The sequence below is a fragment of the Paramisgurnus dabryanus genome, chromosome 7, assembly GCF_030506205.2.
Source record: "Paramisgurnus dabryanus chromosome 7, PD_genome_1.1, whole genome shotgun sequence".
NCBI lineage: Eukaryota > Metazoa > Chordata > Actinopteri > Cypriniformes > Cobitidae > Paramisgurnus > Paramisgurnus dabryanus.
The window spans coordinates 6,442,241-6,464,664 of record NC_133343.1 but is presented as its reverse complement, the minus strand read 5'-3'; the positions used below and the strand labels follow the sequence as shown (position 1 = coordinate 6,464,664).

General features: G+C 37.1%; 1 protein-coding gene across 1 annotated transcript; it reads right to left on the bottom strand.

Moving 5' to 3' along the window:
* Positions 1 to 221: 221 nt before the first annotated feature.
* Positions 222 to 19,052, bottom strand: tspeara (thrombospondin-type laminin G domain and EAR repeats a). The gene is made up of 12 exons (XM_065293999.2): positions 17,991 to 19,052; positions 14,039 to 14,259; positions 13,163 to 13,389; positions 10,175 to 10,265; positions 9,933 to 10,089; positions 9,032 to 9,163; positions 8,381 to 8,613; positions 6,582 to 6,771; positions 6,075 to 6,307; positions 1,837 to 2,015; positions 1,619 to 1,720; positions 222 to 759 (listed from the first exon to the last, which is right to left on the bottom strand). The coding sequence occupies exons 1-12, from the start codon at positions 18,100 to 18,102 to the stop codon at positions 606 to 608; spliced, it is 2,031 nt and encodes a 676-aa protein (XP_065150071.1). The 5' UTR covers positions 18,103 to 19,052; the 3' UTR covers positions 222 to 605.
* Between the last annotated feature and the right edge of the window lie 3,372 nt (positions 19,053 to 22,424).

The window sequence follows — 22,424 nt, the reverse complement described above, 5'->3', positions numbered from 1 at the left end:
TTAATATGTTACATAGTTTATTTATTTAAAATTTTCTTCAACATAATTTTCATTTTAGTTATTTCAGTACTCAATACTTTTGATATGCTATCTATAACACTTAAATGTGAAAAAATATTAATCAATAACTGACTAAATGCTGGAACACAGTAGATATAATTATTCAGGCATACAGTATATATATTTTTACTGAATGCTAACGTTGAAAAAAAATAGCAAGATAAAGCAAAATAGCTTTATTATAGTGCAAATAAAAGGAGATAAAATGCAATATTTTACATATAAATAACATTTTATATTATTTTACATTATTGGTTATTTTTATTATGAAACATTTAGCTTTAGGACAAATTTCAAAAGTATACTAATGTTCATTTCTTAAAACAACCATAATTGATAAACCATAATGTCATTTTAACTAAATTGATGGTATTTGGACACATGTGACAGAGTCCCCTTGCATCATGACAGTCTTTTTAGGGACATGAGGTAGTTTCCCTACAGTATCAATTACACATTCATTCAGTTTCCAGTCTGATTAACTTCTGACATCGCCAAACATCTAACTCTTCTTCTCACCAATAACCGAACAATGGGTTGTACCCTCAATGGACCCTTAGCTTGAAGACTTTGGAGAGAGGTGCTTTAGCACTGGAGTAAACCAGATATGAACCTTCTGCTGAGGTAAAAAATTCCCAGTCACTGCATCCAATAGTGGGCAGCCAATGGACAGGCACAAAGCCCTCATATCCCTGCCACCTGTCATTGAAAAACAAAAAGTGAGTCAATCCTCTATATTTTACTACAGTATACACTGCCCTGGTGAAAAAACCAGCATACCAGCAAGACCAGCATATGTTGTGTTTTGGTGCTGGTTTGCTAGTGAACACCAGCTAAACCAGCATCAAACCAGCATCAGCACCAGCATTAGCACCAGCTAAACCAGCAACAAACCAGCATTAGCACCAGCATCCCATGCTGGTCATACCAGCATATGTTGTGTTTTGGTGCTGGTATGCTGTGACCACCAGCTAAACCAGCATAGACCAGCATAATTCCCATGCTGGTCCATGCTGGTTTGATGCTGTTTTTTTCAGCAGGGTGGTATAGACCATTTCAAAAAATGTAAACAACACTGGTCCAGAAGCACTTCCTGTTTCAGTTTTTTAACACTAGATAAACGTTGGGATAAAATACAAACAACAGAACTTATAGAACCGAATCAAAAAGTTAAACAAACATCTTCCAGATAATGATATATGTGAAAACAAAGTCACAAACTAAAACAGGAAGTGTTTCTGGAACAGTGTTGTTTACATCTTTTCAAATGGTCTGTGTCGTTTTAGAGTAGATCCCATACGTGATAAGGTTGAAAAATATAGCTATTCAACATTTATACCATCATATCTCCTATACTATTGCAGTTGAATAAAATAATTTTAATAATAAAGCAACATTTTTAAGTTTACTGAGCTTTTATTCTGTAACATGACAAGAGGATCTTTACATCTGTATTTTTAACAAGGCTGGAAATGTTCAGTAATCTTTTATTATATTGTATGGATACATTACATTTATTTACTTGTGCATATACTCCATTTAGGTTTTGGGCTATTACCTGTAAATAACACTGTTCAAAGAGTAGGACACTCCATCGTAAGAGTTGGCTACCACCAAGAAGTGTTCATCTCCAATTGAGAAGAACTCCCAATCCACTGCACTGTAATACAAGAGGACAACAAGTCAGTGATATCTAACATACTATAATGATCACTTAAGGCTACAATAACATATTTTGTGTGATGTATTAAGAGGCAGACAGAAGTTTGGAGTTACCTGTATGTGACAATGTCTTGAAACTTGAGGAACATCTTGGTTGTCATGTCAAGTTCGTATATAGTTGAGTTGATGGTATAGAGGCTCGGTCCTCTCTCACACAGCATGTGTCCATTTGCAACCGCTAGAAAGACTCGGTTTCCAATCTGAAACATTTCCCAGTCTGTAGCCCCAAATGTCTACAAAAAAAACAGTAGTATGCAAAAAGCTGGAAATGTAATCGTCTGTTATGGGGTGAGCAGGGCACAAACTTTAATTATAACATACTGGTTTGTTTTTTGCTAACTTTCATTTTTTGTAAACTATTCATTGAGCACCATAGCATATGACGCAATATTTTTGGGAAGCACAACCCTACTGATTTCACACTGACTACATCAACAAGTTTAAGAGTTTACGCATCACATCACACAGATATATGACTGTGATGTCAAGTTTTCAATTATAGTCTAACCTCATCTAAATGCTTGATATGAACACAAACACACAACAACACTTCTTGTCCTCTTTTCCCTGTAAAACACATCTGCACGCGGGGAAATTCCCAGCCGGCAGGGCTGACAGCATCTGTCTCCTGACATGTACATTAGATCTGTGATTTAAAGCAAATTCAGCAGTGATTGAAGCTGTTTAATACTTTTAAAGCTTGAATTAAAGCGGCCATTACATTATTCAACCGACTTCTGATTGTACTATAAACTACTTTATGGTTTATTTTATTTTATTTTGAGGCTTTTTTATTTTCCCAGTCTTATTTGTATTTATTAATGCGATTTGTTTACACACTACTGTAAATTATTATCTCTTTGCAATATTTCATAGTGACCACATCTGTTGAACACCATAAATTTGTTTTCTGAAACCATACGATAGTCTTGTGTGAAGAACAGGGTATGAATAATTGATATTTGATAATTGATACTACACCGGTACCGTCAACTGTGTGGTTACCATCATTAAACAAAATAACTTATTTTGTGTTCAACAGAATACAGAAACCGTATTTTATTTCTGGGTGAATTATCCCTAAGGTGATCACCAGGAACTTTAATGTGGCATACACACCAAACGAGAATTCAACAATTTGCGCAAGCAGATTACATACAAAGTCATTGCAAAGATGCAAATAGACAAACTTGTGTGGGGCAATGTGAATGGTGCGAAAACGATTGCCGCAAAAATGCGCTATTCGCCTCAAACACGATTCTATTCACATCTTTGCATTGACTTTGTATGTAATCTGCTTGCGCAAAGCGTTGAATTCGCATTTGGTGTGTACGCAGCATAGTGGGGCATACACACCAAACGCGAATTCAACGATTTGCGCAAGCAGATTACATACAAAGTCGATGCAAATATACACAAACTTGTGTGGGGCAATGTGAATGGTGCGAAAACGATTTCCGCAAACAAGCGCTATTTGCCTAAAACGCGTCTTTGCGCAAGTTGAAAATATTCAATTTAACCGAAAAATTAGCATGACATAAAGTTAAATCCCGTAAGTAATGTAGATCAAGAAAAGCAATGCTTCGCATTTGGTGTGTACGCAGCATAGTGGGGCATACACACCAAACGCGAATTCAGCGATTTGTGCAAGCAGATTACATACAAAGTCAATGCAAAGATGCGAATAGACACAAACTTGTGTGGGGCAATGTGATCAGTGTGAAAACAATTGCCGCAAAAACGTGCTATTCTCCTCAAACGCGTCTTTGCGAAAGTTGAAAATATTAAATTTAACAAAAAAAATTTGCATGACAAAGTTAAATCCACAAGTTATGTAGAGCCAGGAAAGTTATGTACAGCCGGTTTTAGAAGTGAAATGTGAACCATCCCTTTGTTTAGTATAGTATGCAAAAGAACAGTTCAAGTATTTAAAAAAAATAACAGCAAACAAATTTAAATCAACATAACAGTAAGTAAATAACAATTCTTTAAAAATGAAGTATTGCTTTAAAAGCTTTTGCAGGTGAAGTCATTTGCACTGATAAAGTGTTTGACAGCAATAAATCTTTCAAGTACTGTACAACTTCATGGTCTTTTATGATGGTTACAGCTTTAATTCACCCTATACTTAAACCTCAGCGAGATGCCCTGTGGTGATTCTGTCAGAACAGGTGTCAAGTAAATGTAACTAACTGGGAAACACCTCTACGAGTCCTTTTTTTCATCTTTTTGACATGTTTCATGATTTCCCCCTGCATTTACCTCTTACATATTTCTTAATGTTTAACCCAGTATGGAATTGTAAGTCATTTACACCCGTGTTTCCAGTTAGAGTTTAAAGGGGGGGTCTCATGCTATTCATACATTCTGACTTATTTACACAGTTAAAGAGCTTGATTCTCAGAGAAAAATGGGCAAAGTTGCAAAAAAACTAGTTGGACATATAAGCAGTGTTGGGGAAAGTTACTTTTAAAAGTAATGCATTACAATATTAAGTTACTCCCCAAAAAAGTAACTAATTGCAGTACTTAGTTACTTTTCATGGAAAGTAATGGTTACGTTACTTTTGCGTTATTTTTGTCGTTACTTTTGCGTTACTTTTTCTTACTTGGCCGAGGCTTGATCTTTATCAGGCCTTGCATTTGTTTTTTATGAGCACAAAAATGTCAAGCTCTGGCCTGCCATCTCCGTTTCTGACTCAAACTGTTCCAGCTCAGGTGCACAGAGTGCGTTATTCTATGTTATTATGTTCAGTTTAATTCAGTAAATTATTTTATTTTAAAATTGAAATAATTAAATTGAAAAAACTTGCATTACTTTTTAAAAAAAGTAACTCAAATATTAATGTGTACATTTATAAAGTAATGCGTTACTTTACTTGTTACTTCCAAAAAGTAATATTATTACATAATGCGCGTTACTTGTAATGCGTTACCACAAGTATTTCTGTGCTGAATACTCTTCGTCACGGTTTGTTTAAGTTTTGGAAAGGTTTTTTGACTACTGAATCTGTTACGTACCATGTATGGTTTTTTTTTAGTGATGCACCGATGTATCGGCCGCCGATATTTATCGGCCGATTTTTGATGAATTTGAAACCATCGGCATATTGGCAACAGCACGAGAAAGGCAGATAACGATTGTTAATAATTAACCGCATAAAGGCAATGAGTTGCATGTCTGTTGCATAATCCAGCATTTTTAACAATAATTATCAAAATAATTAAATACTTCCCAAAACAAAATAAATTGTATAAATTATAGTTTGTCAGACGAGCGATGAGGGAAAAAATAATAAATCACGTAATTAATCACGCAAGATTACTCATTAACGTGATCCATGCGGTCTAGAGTATTTCGGGAAAATGTCTGCGGTCAAAATCTCGGATAAAGACCAAAAAATCGCCATTTGCAACGAGTGTTCTGCAGAAACATCAAGAGGAGGTAGTATTGTATACAAGTGTTTAATATCGGTATCAGCATCGGCCAGAAGTTGTCTGTTTAAATCGGTATCGGCCCAAAAAATCCTATCGGTGCATCCCTAGTTTTTTTGTTGAAAATCAGCACGCAAGAGCATACAATGTAAACAACATGAAAGTATAGTTAATCAAAAGTTATCCAGGGATAATGCGATGATGTTTTGTGTATGTTGCGTGCTCGTGACTCGCAGCTCGGCTGTTTTAAAAAAAAAGCGGTATCGCTGATCTGTCTTTTATAAATTAGACCAAACTAATCGGAGATATGAATGATGCAGTCCTCTATAAGTACCCAAGATAAACATGACATTGGCAGAAACTGTGTTTAATGTGACTTTTAAGAATGATCTACTTAAGAACCATCATTAAAGTCGCCATGAAACGGAAGTAGCGATTGCCTTATTTTCCCCGTGGTGACGTATATCCGAATGAAACGGCTTTTGAGATGAAATAAGGCAGGGCTGGATTTGAATTTGTCCATCGAGATCTGATTGGATCGTTTGAAGTTGGGTCGTGTTGCTAATTGCTAATCACTGCGATCTTCTCCCGGACCCCGCCCACCTGCCATACTTTTGACCGGAAGTGAAGAGAGATCGTTTTGAGGAGGGGAGGAGATTTGCATTTTTGATTAAAGATTATGAGCACACACAAATTTTTAAAAAATAATGAAGCTCACAGATAAGTAATTTGTTAATAATACCACACTATTAAAAATACATATATAGTTTTTCATTTCAATTTCATTGCGACTTTAAGACGTCATCTAGTTTAACGGCCTTATTACAGATATGAAATCATGCTATATGCTAAACTTACCCTTATACTCTGAAAGAGTTGAAATGCTCCACCAAGCCAAATATAAATCGATGAATCTATTTGGGTGGAGGTGCCATCAAAAGCATTGGCAACTGCAAGGAAGTTGTACGGCCCTACGGCAAAAAACTCCCAGTCGTAAGCTCCTGATGTTGGGATGGTTTGGTTCACTTCAAACTTCTTGGTGCCTGGGTTCCACTTGTAAACAACACTGTCAATGTTGTGATTGCCGTTCCCTGGAGAGAAGTCATTAAAAAGTTAGAAGTTAGTATGAAAACGTTCTTCAGTGAAAGAACATTAGCACTTTGAAATACTGATACAAGGTTCCTAAAAGTCTCATGGTTGGGGTGGATGGTTCCATATAGAACCTTTCTGTTACATAAAAGGTTCTTCGTAGGGGGAAAGGTTCGTTAGACTACAAAAATGTGAGAATGAATTTATTGGGTTTGAGAAACTTTTATTTTTAAGAGTGTAATAAAGCCTTAAGCAACCAATCAGCATCACACCAACCTGTTCTGTGATTGGCCACAGCTAAAAAATATTCGTGATCAATATGAAAAGCCTCCCAGTCGCGAGCGCTGTGTGTCTCCAGGGTCTGATAATGCACAAATTTCAGCCTCTTATTGCTCCACCTATAGATCACAGACATCTCTCGTCCTCCTTCCGCTTGACCCACGGAGTTCGACACTGCCAAGAACATCTGGCACACATACAACGCACACAATGATAAGTCAGACTGATACAAAAAGAGATCAACTTACACTTATCAGTCAGACTGTTATTTGAGTATCATACAGCTCTCTAAATTTAGAACAGTGTGAAGATGAGACGATAGATGTCGCCTGGGATGAGTCATGTTTTTTTCTGATCTACATACAGACCCTCTTTGTTTCATAATGAGGATGATCAAGAACGCCACAGGTTTAGACAACCTTTGTGCCACAATTAAGAAGAAACAATTACACCTCAGACAGACAGACAGGCAGTGTTTAAATGGTAAATTCAGCGAAGGGAAAGAATCAAATAAAATGAATTTCTGTGATTGACATTTTGCCTTAAGCTTAAACTATCTGTCATTCGTTTATAATGAAATGCCAGTTACTGATATCTGCAGCTGCACAACCACACGCTTAAAGATAAAGGTGCTATATAACACCATAGAAGAAGCATTTAATCCATAAAGAACCTATAGCCTGGGTTTCCCCATGCTACCTTGCGCACAAATTTAGTCACGCTGCAAGTCTAGCATGGAAACCATGGACCTATTTTTCTCCTGAAATAGGGAACCAATCACAGAACGAGGAGGAGGCAGCAAGACGATGACGACTTCGAAACACTGAAGCAGTTTTGTTTATACAACGTGGGACCAGATGCAAAGTTACTTTTCGATGCAGCCTTAAATAGTGTTCTAAGTAGTTTTGAACGCAAGTTTATTTAAAAAAAAAAAGAGCAACTTTTGGCGTTAAACAATTTCATATCCAAGAAGGATGTTTGGATATGGCAAGACATGATAGCCACAGAGTTTTATAGGACCAACCTGCTAGGCATCTTCGTCGACGAAGTCTATTTAACTTATAAATGGTAAGTGGTAATTATTAATATCATATTGTCATTATGCCTGTACTGTGGTTGTCACAGTGCCACTAAATTGTGTTGCTTTTCATTACCAATATACAGCTACCAGTTTAGTTGCATAGCTTATTAGCTGTGTGCACACATTTCAGCGCTTTTCAGGACCGAACCTAGATGAGAAGTTGTGGTTTAAAAGTGCATATTTTTAATTTTTCTTGTCAAAAATGACAATCGTTTCGCTAGATAAGACCCTTATGCCTTGTTTGGGATTGTTTAGAGTCCTTTGAAACTCCATTGAAAAAAACTGTTAAGTGTTGAGTTAAGTATTAAGTGTTGGGCTCTATTAAAGTCCATTAAAATGAGAAAAATCCTGCAATGCTTTCCTCAAAAAACATAATTTCTTCTCGAGTGAACAAAGAAAGACATCAACATTTTGGATGACATGGTGGTGAGTAAATTATCTGGGTTTTTTTTTTAAGAAAATGGACTAATCCTTTAATTCCGATTTAAAAAGAATGAGAGGGTGGATTTTCATCTTATACGGTTGGTGTGTTCACACATTGCCAACGCACATTTATGCCCAAACTCCTTGTAAAAGTGGATTTTGCATAATATTTCCCCTTTAAATTAGTTTTAGATTTATTACCACAGGAAATCATCCTTAAAAGTAGGCCTACTGTATTTCAAGTCAGATCATCCTGTTTCTAATGCTTGAAAAAACGATTAACCCGTCTTACCTTCCCGCCTATTGTGAACTGTTTCCACGCCTGGGCCTTGAAAGTGCTGATGTTTTGGTAAAGCTGAAAATGGCCGCCGTCCCAGCGATAGATGGCAGAACCTGGTTTGGTGGCCCTGTGAGCCATCGCAGCAAACAGCCCAACGGAGGGGATCTGGAAAAGCTCAATGTCCAGCGTCTCTGAGCTGGTGTAGAGGTCTTGATAATCATCGACATAATCTAACCTGTCTTTCTCTGAAGATTGAAAAAACTTTTATTAGTTGCTGATAAATTGGCGAAAAGTCGTCACACTCTCAGAATAAAAGGTACAAAAGCTTGTCGCTGGGGTGGTACCTTTTCAAATCCTACACATTTACTTTAAGGGTGCATATTAGTACCTCAAAGGTTCATGTCTGTACCTAAATATTAAATATAACTGTAAGATCTTTAATGGTACTCTCCCAGTGACAGTTCTTGTACCATTTTGACAGCATTTATCCGACCTTGAATTCTTCTCAAAGCTGAGATTCGGTTTAAACACACCAATGCAACATAAACATTTTTAAATGCATCTTCAATAAAACATTTGAATAAATTGTTGGTTAGTAATTTGGTTAGAAAACTCATCAGTTGTCCTTGTTAATTTGAATGCATTTTTTAGATTCGATCATACCTTGTAACATAGAATGCCAGTGTGCACCATCACATATGAAAAGGCCCCTTTTAAGAGCGTCAAACCAGAGTCGCCCCTGCCCTGTCCCAGTGCATGCTGGGTTAGACCCCAGAGTCACACGGATCTCAGTCTCTGCACATTAAACAAAAAATAGGCTCGTAACACATTAACATGCCAAAATTCCTTACAAAGGTCCAACATTCGGACCTGTAAGTGAAATGAGATGCTTGTTTATAATGGATCTACCCAGTGCAGTCTCCGGAGGGGGCACAAGGAACCGTAATTTCCAAAACATGTCAGCTCATTCTGTGAGTGTCAAAAATGTAATTTGTAACGTGGATCAAAGTTGCCATTAGCTTATTTGAATTGTCAATACAGGGTATGTAAACAGATGCCCGGCGTGTGCGCCAGCGTAAACCCGCTCATCATCGGCACCTACTCGATCACTGACAGAACCCACTGTGAGCGGTTTCACAGCTCTTTTCCTTCTCAAAGCAAACCCAGTGTCAGGTGTTTAGTTTGGGACGAGACCTCAAGCGGACCATGGGAGATATGTCATCAACGTGGTCCTTACATCGGCAAAAAAATATTTTGTGGTTCGTTGTAATTCAGTATTTGCATTGGCAAGCTTATTTTCTTTTAGGAATCTCTGTTGTACCTATCAGCAGGCCTTTAATTGATGTGGGGTGTATTGCCTTATGCTTTAATATTTATCTTGACCTTAATTTAACCTTGAAGGAATAGTTATTAAGCAATAAATAATATTTCATTTATAATATGTGGAAATTACATTGTTATGATCCAATAATTTGTTATCCATACTTCATTTTCAAACCGAGTCCACTATCTTCAAATGACATTATACAAAATATACATTTTAGGGTATACTTATGCCTTTTACCATATGGAGGGAGGAGAACTTCATTCATTAGGGATTTCATTGGCAAGTGTGACAGAAGCGTAGGTATGGAAAGCTCGATCAGTGTAGGTCTGGATGAGGGGCACACACGTGATGTCGCATCTGATCCAGGCAACAGGACGACCTGCCGCAATAAACCCTTTAAGAAGAACACGAGTTGTTATTAGACCAACTGGTATGAAATTCAAGGTGCGTAATAATTAGGAAAATAATGCAAAGCTCACAGAGAACCGGCCTTTCTGTTGCTTTCGACTTCCAATGTGAAACCTGGACCCTTCGATGTTGAGGTCAGATGGGAATGGTTGTCTGTGAATCCTGAAATTCAACAGTGTAAGTATATAAACTTTACTTTAAATGTTTTTTTTTGGTCCTGTCCTGTTTTTGTGGCTGATAAGGTCCCTGCTCTAAAATATTTTGCCAGCCACACCCACAGAAAGTATTGGGTTTGTTTAACCCATTGTTGGGCAAGTATTGGACAGAATCGACTGTTATAGATTATATGCTGGGTTCTATTTAATGTTTGAGAAAAAGTCTGACCCGCTTTGCAGGAAATGCTGTTATTAAAAGGCTGTGATAGCCGTCAATCAAACTGTGGAATGGGTGGCTCTCTGTACCCGTGTTAAGTCACACACACATATTTTTCTATAAATCTGCCCTCGGCTACATTGTTAAAAGTAAAAGTTAAATTAACTTAATATAATGTTAATGAATTAATATTTTTTTTACTTACATTTTCTCAATTTAAGTGAAAATTTTAAGTTGACAAAGCTTACATTTTTTAGAAAACATTTTCCCATTAAATCTTTCACTGAGGAAATGAGTTGATTTTTTTGTATTTATTTGTTTTTTGGTCGCAAAATTCCATTTGCATAATTTTGCACATGAAAGCATGAGACTTACAGGTACAAACATACAATTATGCATATGCATGCACACATACATAACCTTACAAAATAAAATAATTACAAAACCAAAGAAAAAAAAAACAAGTTTTTTTACACTCTTATTGACCAAAAGGTGAAGGATGAAGCAAAAGCTTATTTTTTTTACTAATTGAAGTATTTTTATTAAGTAGATCCAACTTTTACTTTTAGTGTACCTTGAAAATGGTATGAATGCTGTTGTATTGCTCCTCACCCTTTAAAAAAATCTAGCATGTAAGTCTGCTCGTGTGTTCTGAAAGTACTGGTATAAGCTAAAAGACAGAATAAAAATGTTTTTAACCAATTATATTATTTTTCTATTTATAACAGTTTTAGGTTATCTTTCAACGTCCCACATTGTCCCACACAAAATTACAGCTTGACCCATTTGGTTTGCTGGGTGTTGGTCACTTTATTGGTTAATAACAACACAGCATATTTATATACCAAACGCAATATTTTTTCAGTGCATGCAATTAAATAATATGTATTTAATATTCATAACATGTTTGATATTGATTGATAAGTTATACAGTATTATTATATGATTGTAAATAATACTATATGATATAACTAAACAGTATAAAAAAATATACATTTTTTGGGTTGAAGAAAGCCCAGCATTTCTTAGAATGCATAAATGCTATAAAAACGTATACCACGGGTCTGTTGAATGCTTTATTCTGATTGGTTGAGAAATGTTCCATGGGTGATGATTATTTTTCAGTAATCCGCACACCTATGTAAAATGTTTTAAAAATAGGCACCAGAGCAATGTTTGTGGTAACCGTGGTATAAGAGGAATAATTGACTCCGGTCCTTTTAATTATGTAAGGAATAATTGACGACGGGCCATTGAATTATAAGAAAATAATGCACACCCAAGGTGCAATGCGGCACGACGCGAAGCGGAGTTACATCGCGGTTGTGTATTATTTTCGAATAATTCAAAGGACCGGAGTCAATTATTCCTCTTATACCACGGTTACCACAAACATTGCTCAGGTGCCTATTTTTAAGACATTTGAAAAGTTAGGTGTGCGGTTATCAGAAAATAATGCATACCCACGGAACATTTCTCAACCAATCAGAATAAAGCATTCAAAAGACCCGTGGTATAATTGAAAATAATGCACAAATGCAATATTTTCTTATAATTCAACGGCCCATCGTCAATGATTCCTTACATATAAACTATATAACATAATAAATAATTCATAAAACTAGGGTATATATTCTATTCTATAAAATATATTATTAATTTCAAGCGGTTTTCATGTAAAACTTCTTTGAAACAATGCTAAATTGTAAAAAAAGTGCTATATAAATAAATTTAAAGGGGACAGAGAACGAAAAACCATTTTTACCTTGTCTTTGTTAAATAATGGTAGTCTACCTGCATTCACAAACATACAAAAAGTGCTAAACATGCTAAACATCTCAATCTCATAGAAATTCCTCTTTTAGAAATGTCAGCCAGAAAACGGCCCAATCTGAAAAACTGATGCTTATGACATCACAGGCATCTAACTGCCCCTCCACTTTAAAATAATTGGCTACATTTTTTGAGTGGCAGCAAAGTCAGCCAATCAGTAATGAGATTGCAAGTTAAGCCAGTAGGGGGAGCCAAATAGGTGCAAAACCACTTGTTTAAAATCCCCCACCCTAATAGAGCTATCTGAGAGAGGTTTTTAGGAAGCTTCTAAGGCATTACAGACCAAAACAAAAAAAATTTGTCTACATGTCACATCACAGAACAAGGATAAATATCCCGTTCAATCATTCTATGTCACCTTTAAGTTGACTGACACATGAGCAGTGAGAAATGCTGAACCATCTTATGTCAAAAACGTAAAAAATGTCAAATTAAATATGATCTTTGATTACAAAAATAAACCAAAATTGTGAATCAAGACCACTCTAAAAAATGCTGGGTTATTTTTAAAAGGGACAAACCTTTAACCTGCTGTGTTGTTTCAACCCCAAATGGGTTATTTTAACCCATGGGTCAAATAAAAAAGGGTTATTTTTAACCCAACAGCTGTCCCTTTTTGACCCAACACTATATTCAAAATAACCCAGCATTTTTTTAGAGTGTGTTTAAATACTGTTTGTTACATAAAAAAAGGGCAGAAGCTCCTTTGTATATTTTGTTGCTTGTGTTGACATAAAATATAACCACCCCTGTCAAGTCATTTCATGGGGCTTAACATGTAAATATAGGTCTATTAGAATATATCAGTACTATATTAGTGATAGTTAGTTAGTTAGTTAGTTAGTTATACTCACAGTTCCAGTGGGATTCCACAATCCAGTGTCAGTGTGGCATGATACCCACTGACAGCTATCACTATACTGTGCCAGAGGTTGTCAGCCAGTCTGATTCTTTTAAAACTGAGACGTTCCCTTCCCATTGAGCCCTGATAGAGCAGATGAACTTTGTCTTTAGAGAAACGCAAACCAAGAAGGAGTTGATTGACATCCTCCTTCACCACAGCGAATAAATACTCATTCCTCTGAAAGACAAGAAATTGATAGAGATTTGAGTTTTCTTTCATGCATTTTTCTCAGATTTTTTCTCTCCTTTGGTAATCTCAGGTGTGTATTTGTGTCTGTGGAGAATTGCAGTGTACATATGAACACTATTATTTGAATTAATAGAGTAATTCACTCAAAAATGAAAAATCACGAAACACACACATATATGACAACTAGTCACAAAGCAAATAACAACCAATGAGATCTGACGTTGTCAATGTGTTGCCATGCTGATATGTTGCCATGCATATGCAACATAACGATCGCTAAATAATCTAAAATATGAATCAATTTCATACCAAACATATCATCTTGCTTCAGAAGACATATTGTACTGTATATAAACCCACATGAATGTTTTGCCATGTTGACCTCCATATAAGAACATAACATGAAGGCATTTTAATCTAAAATTATTTTAATATTTGGATGAACTATTCCTTTAAGCTTTCCATATGAACAAAAAAACACTTTATGAAAAACAACCAAATGCATTTAAATACAAATTGATAAATTTACTGTATACTTTGTTGGATACCTGAAAACAAGGTCTCATAAGCTATGAATAAACCTGTGTGCAATAAAATGTTCCTCTGTTCTTACAAAACTAATATTTATTCATCTAACCTTCACTCTGGTTTGAGGGACTTTAACAGTGGCAACTATGGAGAATTCTGCAGGGAAGAAAGGGCAGTGAATGAAGAGCTGAGAGGATGGAAAAGTGAGATCCCGGGTAGGACTGAGGATCTGCAGCCCGCGAGAACCTCCAGTCTGCACCATTCGGACCCCGGCCAGAGCCTTTTCATTACGAGGCAGTACGCGAGAGAGCAGGTCCAGAGGATGAAGATCTGGAGCGAGAGAAGGACCACACATAGATTAAAGAGAGAAAATTAGAGTTTCAAAAATGGGTACACCTCACGATGCCAAAGAACCATTTTTTAAAAGGTAAGAAAGCATGATTATTTAGGAACCTTTGACTGAAAGGATCTTTGCGAAACCAAAAATGGTTCTTCTGTGGCGTCACTGCAAATAACCTTTTTTTATGAGTGTAGCACGGACCAGTTGGCCTTACACAATTGTGGGGCAAAAAAAAAAGAATTTGAAAAGAAGGCAGGTTTTTAAAGGTGACATAGAATGATTGAACGGGGTATTTATCCTTGTTCTGTGATGTGACATGTAGACAAACATTTGATTGTTTGGGTCTGTAATGCCTTAGAGGCTTCCTAAAAACCTCTCTCAGATAGCTCTATTAGGGTGGAGGATTTTAAACAAGTGGTTTTGCACCTATTTGGCTCCCCTACTGGCTTAACTTGCAGTCTCATTACTGATTGGCTGACTTTGCTGCCACTCAAAAAATGTAGCCAATTATTTTAAAGTGGAGGGGCAGTGATGTCATAAGCATCAGTTTTTCAGATTGGGCCGTTTTCTGGCTGACATTTCTAAAAGAGGAAGAGAGACTGAGATGTTTAGCATGTTTAACCCTTTTTGTATGTTTGTGAATGTGGGTAGACTACCATTATTCAACAAAGACAAGGTAAAAATGGTTTTTCCTTCTTTGTCCCCTTTAACACAAATTTATGAAATAACACATTTTATGACTGATACTTTGCCAAAGTTACATTATGACAACATATTTCACATCTGAAGTATTATATTTTAATGCTGCAATTAAAATCCATATTCAACATTTGGGACTGTGTTTGTTCTTGTAGTGCCATCACCTTATTAGCATTGTAATTATAGCTTAATTACAGAGTGATTCGTCACACGCATTAATGGATCAAATGATTGGCTTTAAATGGCTAATGGCACTTTATGTTTTATTATCCAATGCAATGGTATTACATATTGTAAATGTGGCTAGAAACACATGAAGACAATACCTTTGGCCATGCGTGCATCTGCGGATTGCAAAAGCTCTGTATAAATTGACCTCCATGTAAAGTATACAAAGAAGAGAAAGGAGACTGAATATTTATCGACTACACATGATTCTCAAAATCTCAGCTTAGCCACTGCCAACCAAATCATTGTGGGGTACAAAGTTAGATCATGTAGGGCACATGTAATATTTTAGTGGTACTATCTATGACTAAACCATATAGTTAAAAAAAAAAAACTAATACTTTTTGCTTATTTCTTTCCTGTAAATACTGTAAATAGAAGATTTAAAGCTTTAAATGAGAACATACACAGATTACAAAGAGATATTAACGAGAGGACTTCAGTTAAAGGGATAGTTCACCCAAAAATGAAAATTATGTCATTATTTAATCACCCTTAAGTTGTTACAGACTTTTATAAATTTCTTTGTTCTGCTGAACACAAAGAAAGTTATTTGTAATTAAGCAGGATGCTGGGGCACCATTGACTTTCATAGTAGAATAGAAAATACTATGGAAGTCAAGGTTAGAAACATTGCTCAAAATATCTTCCTTTGTGTTCAGCAGAACAAAAAAAAATATTTAGGTTTGGAACAACTTGGGGGTGAATAAATGTCCAAATTTTTATTTTGGGGTGAACTATCTCTTTAAGTCAATTATGTACACATTCCCAGCATTCTTTGGTTCATCCATGGTGGTATTTACAGCTTCCATTGTAATAACAGTCTATTAGCTGAGGTAATTTTCCTAATTATATATTATAGACCATTGTGGAGCGTTTAAATGGTTTGGTCTTTGTATGCGATAGTGATATGATGCCTTAAAGGGATAGTTCACAAAAAAAAAGAATGAATATTCTGTCATCATTTTCTGACTGTCATGTTGTTACAAACCTGTATAAATTTCTATATTGTAATAAACACGAAGAAAGATATTTTGAGGAATAAGCCCCGTTCACTTCCATAGTAGAAAAAACCAATACTATGGAAGTAAATGGGGCTTATGAACGGTTACAAACATTTCTCAAAATATTTTCCTGTGTTCATCAGAACAAAGAGATTTATACAACATGAGAGTAAATGATGAGAGGATTTCAATTTTTGGGTATTTTTGATCAAATACATTTTTACAATTTTTACAGAAGTCACACAATGTTTTTTCATTTAATGTTTAAATGTGAAACTTAGGTTTAAGGTACAGATAATTTGATGTATTTAACTCTTATAAATAATGAGCTAGAAATAGATATTAACAACGATGCTGTAGAAGAACCTTTTAGTCAAATGTTTTTGAAATAATAATTTCTTTCAGAAAGGCTCTGTGGATGTTAATGGTTCAAAGAGCATTCATAAACCTTGATTTTTTTCAAGATTGTAGAGATTAAAATCTTATTCGAGGCATCTAAAATCTGGACCTGATTTAATATGAAGAAGTTTATTAGTACTCTTTGTGGTGTTTGGTGATGGATATAAACAGATAATCGCCACAACCTATTAAATCATTTTTAAAGGGGGGGTTTAATGGTATTTCAAGCATTCTGACTTATTAACACAGTTATAGAGTTGTTTCCTCATGCTAAACGTAGGCAAAGTGTCAAAAATGCAGTTGGGCGTGTTTCAGAGTATTTCTGTGCCGAATGCACTTCGCCAGGGTTCGTACAAGTTTCGGCTAATTTTTTTCGATTACGGTTCTAACTGACGTTTCAGGGGTTTTCGATACGTATCACTTCTTTATATGGGCTTCCGCCGGAAAACTTCCCCCGGAAAACCCCGCCCAGCCGTCAGTCAGCGGGAGACGCTAGAGCTTGCTAACAGCTTATCACGCCACTCAGCATTGTTTAATTTCAAAAGTCAACAATGGCACAACAAGAAGTGTGTTTTTGGATGTAAGGAGAAGACATCCAGCCTTATGGAAACAATGGATGTAGTTTATTATCCGGATTAGCAGCGGAGTTTTGCGTGTGTGTTTGATGCGGTGGATTTTCATGACGAGTTACACGTGGTAAGTAAGACTTCTGTCTTATGTTGGAAATAGGCGCGTGTATATTATATAAATGACACGAACATGTAGTGAATCATAAGTTAAAACAGTGTTGTATAGTGTTGCATGACTCGTACTCGCTCCTCCCGCGGTATAACTCCTCCTTCTTCATTTATTCGTACGTTATCGGAAAGATTCGGTAAAGCTAATCTTTCTTTTATAAATCTGATTAAACTAAAGACTCTTCAGAGATATAAAGGATGTCATACTACTCCATAGGTACTCCAGATTAATATCAGAAATGCAGAAACAGCGTGTGTTACGTGAGCTTTAAAGAATTATACACCTAAAACCATGAAACTTCTTTCATTATTTACTTACCTTCGTGTTGTTAAAAACCTGATGGCATTTAATTTACAAGGAACACTTGGGGTATCTTTAAGAGTACAGTATCTTAAAAGTATATATGACTCTTTACAATGTAAAAAAATAAGATTTGTTTTTTTCAAAAATTTGAGTTAACTGAACTTAAAAATATTAGTTGACTAAAAGATTTTGTGAAAAAATATACATTTTTAAGTTAAATGAACGCAAAGTAGTTTAAACCAACTGTAATTCATCACACAGAAATGAAATAGATGAACTAATAATAACTAAATTATACATGTATATCAAATTAAAGAACAAATAAACAGGATTACATGCACGTGCCTTACCTGTACATGGTTTCCATGGCACAACAGTCACACTTCCCGTCAGTGGAAGAAGAATCAGACACCATTGTATTGGAAATAACCAGGATGGCACCAACTTCATTTGACCTTCCATTAGCCGTCAATTCTCAAAAATTTGTCCAATTTTGGTCCGCCACAATATCAGTGAAATGAACTTTAAGATGGTCCAGCGAGTAAGGTGCAGAATGCGCTCAAGATGTCTTCATGTCCCGTTTCCTAAATTGTCCGGAATGGATTGCGTCCCTCATTGTTTGATTTCATGAAAATCAAAGAGCCATCAGTTCACAAATAAATATGAAGAGTGTAACATCTTATTAATGGGGTTCTTCTGTACTGCTTCCCAAAAAACCCTCCACATTCACTTCAACAGTCATCAGTTGGCGCTTTAACCAAAGTCTTGAGAGTTCAACTCTTTTTTTCTCTCTAGCTCAGGTGTGCAGATGTATCCAGACAGCAGCAGGTAAATCACCTGTGGTATCAGATGAGCATGTTAACAGATCAGAAATGAGAGCTCAAGGGGGGAGAGTGCTGTATTTAGAGAGACATTCAAATCAACACCAGAGAGGAGGGGCTCAGAAGGAGGTGCAGAGGTTGGGAGAAAGGCAGACAGAACCGGAGATTTCCTGAGCTCCTAATCTTAATGTTTCATTCCTTCATAACCCCCTCCTGCTGCTTTGATTTTCTTCGTCTGGGTGGAGTCGCTCCCGGTGTGTCCTGATCTGGTTCTTGTTCTCTCGCTGACCTTTATGGAGCTGTAGTCAACAATCTTTAAAATCTTAAAGGTGCTGAAAGGCATTCTTCACAGTGGTAAGGAAGAAACATTTTTGGTTCCCAAAGGAACTAAATTGTCAAAGGTTCTTAAAAGAAACATTTCTTTCTAAACTTTACATACTACAAATTGTCCAAGAATGATGCTAGGGTGATGTGGCTGGTTGCTATGGCGTTTCAATGCAAAAGGCAAATTTTGCAGTGTTATGAGTAAACTACAATGTAGCACATTGCTATGTTGTTGTTTTTGTTGTGATATTTCAGGTGTGTCTTTGTCCAAAGTCAAAAGATCCCCCTTTTTGTTTTGACAGTCTGGACTCTGGAACCCTCTATGATGCATTCACATCAGCTGCGGTAGAGGCGCCAAGCGCGAGTTATTTTAATGTTAGGTCAATGTAAAGACGCACTGATGCACGTCTGGAGGTCTCGCAGCGCGATTGAGGCGTTTAGCCCGACGCAATTCCACCTCATTCACACGTCTAGTTCGCGTAAATTGAGCGTTGCCGCAGGAAATGCGCAAGTTGAAAAATATGAACTTTGGCGGACAAACGCGCCACGTGCGTTAACCAATCAGGAGCTTGCTCTAGTAGTGACGTGATTACAAAAAGCAAGCGAAGTCGCAGAATCCCCTCCCATAATGCGAATTTCTGAGTGAATGTCTCAATGACCCCTCGTTCAGACAGCCAGCGACGTTATCGCTGTGTGTCGCCCGTCTCTTTCAATGAGGTGTTTCTAAATCTGGTCGTTATAAACAAATGAGTACCATCCATGCCAGTAACTGACGAGAGAAGGATGACGTGAACTCCACTGCTTTGTTCTCATTGGTAGTCGCTCCCGAAATTCGCTCGACATTTGCATAAAGTTAAACTTTTCTTAACTTTCTCGCGTCACTGGACATGCCCATACAGTCGCAAACGGTCCCTTTCGGACGTGTCGCCAGAACTCGCCCGGTTTCCATTGAAATTAATGAGATCGCGTCGCTCTGCTACTGCTGGTCGCTTGCTGTCTGAATGGGGCGTAAGCCGCATGACTAGAATTTCACGCGCGGCTTTTCACTAAAAATTTTCACACATCCAACTTTGCGCAGTCGACGCGAATTTGACACCTCAAACGCATCTGGTGTGAACCCACAGTTATGCTACGTACACACCAAATACAGGGCATCGCATTACTCGCTCTAGATTACTCGATGGGTTTAATTGTCATTTTGTGTCATGTGAATTTTTTGCTCGAGTTGAATATTTTCAACTTGGGCGAAGATGCGTTTGAGGCGAATAGCGTGTGTTTTTGCGACAAACGCGCCACCCATATCGCGAAATTCGCACCGCCCCATGATAGGATGCGTCTGATGGCGTCTTTGCATTGACTTTGTATGTAATCTACTTGCGCAAATCGTTGAACTCACGTCTGGTGTGAACCCACAGTTATGCTACGTACACACCAAATGCAGGGCATCGCATTCCTCGCTCTAGATTACTCGCAGGGTTTAATTTCATTTCGTGTCATGTGAATTTTTCGCTCGAGTTGAATATTTTCAATTGGGCGAAGATGCGTTTGAGGCGAATAGCGTGTGTTTTTGCAGCAAACACGCGCCCAATTTCACGAAATTCGCATCGCCCCATGCGAGGATGTGTCTGATCGCTTCTTTGCATTGACTTTGTATGTAATCTCCTTGCGCAAAACTTTAAACTCACGTCTGGTGTGAACCCACAGTTAGAGTTCCGGGCGTCACGTGACCCATTCTGTCCCCTTACATGGAAGTCACCATTTTGCGACGCCATGTTTCTACAGTAGCCCTAAATGGACAAACTGTTCTGTAGATTGCATTTTTTCCACTATGTCGTCTCAGACGATGACGTGTTCGTCCTGTGGTGGCTACCGTCTATGCATTTCGAAAGTAAGGGGTGAGATGTGGACTATTGGTTGCAATTCCGCTAAAATCTATACGTTGTTCATTTAAGTTTGTTTATTATCCACCATGTCTCTGGGGAACAACCACGCACGTGCAGTTTTGTTTCTGATTTGATCATAAACGAGCGCATGGTGTGCTGTTTTGTTATGTAAGCTAGAACAATCGGTCAGATAGTTCAGATAGTGAGGAGCTCCTTGATCTCTGCATCATTCCATTATGCAGACATTGTAAATGTTGATCTGCATTTAAAACACCCTTGTCAAACAGATGAACAATAACTGTGTTGTTGCGCATCTACGACACGCATTGTTCCTTTCCGTTTCGAAAATGTTACGCCAATATTCCTAGGTCCCCAAAAAGCAATTACGGGACGCATTTGCGTTCACATAAAAGGCAGACTGGCAATTTTATGGGACTTTTCTTGGATCAACATGCTGTGTTAAACGGGTTTTAGAAAAAAAAGTAATAGCACACGTGTCATTAACAAGCTGCACAACTTCAGGTATCATTCATGTCTGAAACCGTTATATCCCTGCCTAGTTTGGCAGGTATTTTTGTTTTCATTTTCTTTCTCGGTCTCTCCCTCTTCAGATTCTAGCAATCCACTAATGGCTAAATGATGGCTGAATGGGTTGGTTGACTCATTAGTGGAGGCAGGTATTTCAGGTTTCATGTAATAACTGCTCTTTTAGAGTCCATTTTAATGTTGGCTGTGTTCAACCCTTTCAAAGTCCTTGAAGAAATATGACAATTCTTGTATTATTTACTAAGCCTCTAGATGTATAGGACTTCCTTTATCATTTTATATTAAAATGCAGTCATGTTTTCTCCTTATATACATCTATACATCATATACAATGGCGGCATGTTGATAACATTGAATTCAATTGGTTCTAGCATGTCTCATGATGAAACACACAAATGATATGTTGTTATAGATGTGCCGCATATTAGATTTTTTAGCATTGATTTGTATATGTGGAGTCATTTGGATAACTTTAATGATGGATGGATGCCCTTTAGGAAGCTTCGGCTTGTTAAACCCCAAAAGATAATATGGTGGAATTTTATTATTGAACTATTAATTTGTGTTCAAATAAAAAAGGTAATAGAAGTCATATAAATCTGGGATAGCATGAGACAGAATTTAATACTTTTCGTTTCACTAAGATTAAAAAAAATTTGATCGAAGCTACAAGTTAACTGTTTGTCAAAAGTGCTGCTTACAAACAAATATGTCCAAACCTTTACCTGGTCTAACACACAAAACGGTCTTGGGAAACGCACACAGGTATGAAAATGCAAGTCATCATTACTAATTAACTAAAGTTGCGCTGTTGACCTCGAGTCAAACCTGACGTCATTCTCAAGGATGGGTGGATGAAAGAGTGTACAACAAGCTGCTGGACTCAGTTTAAGATCAAATTGGCCGCAAAGGTCAAGAGAGGTGCAACACAAGCATGGAAAAGGGAGTGATAGAGAAAGAGGCGTGTGCCATGTTAGCTCTTCATTGAAAGCTGTTGCGGTCCTGCATTCGACCCTGAGGCTGAGCTGCGCTTTGAGCTCCATATCAGACATGTTTAGACAGAGAAACTCATCACTTAACTACAGGCTTTGTGTTTCCATTGATCAGATTCCAGGATAGATGGCCGCAGTGTGTTGTTTACAAGCTACTTGTTTGGGTTGTGACCGAATCTTGAACTGATATGGTTGTAAACAAAACGAAAAAATTGTTG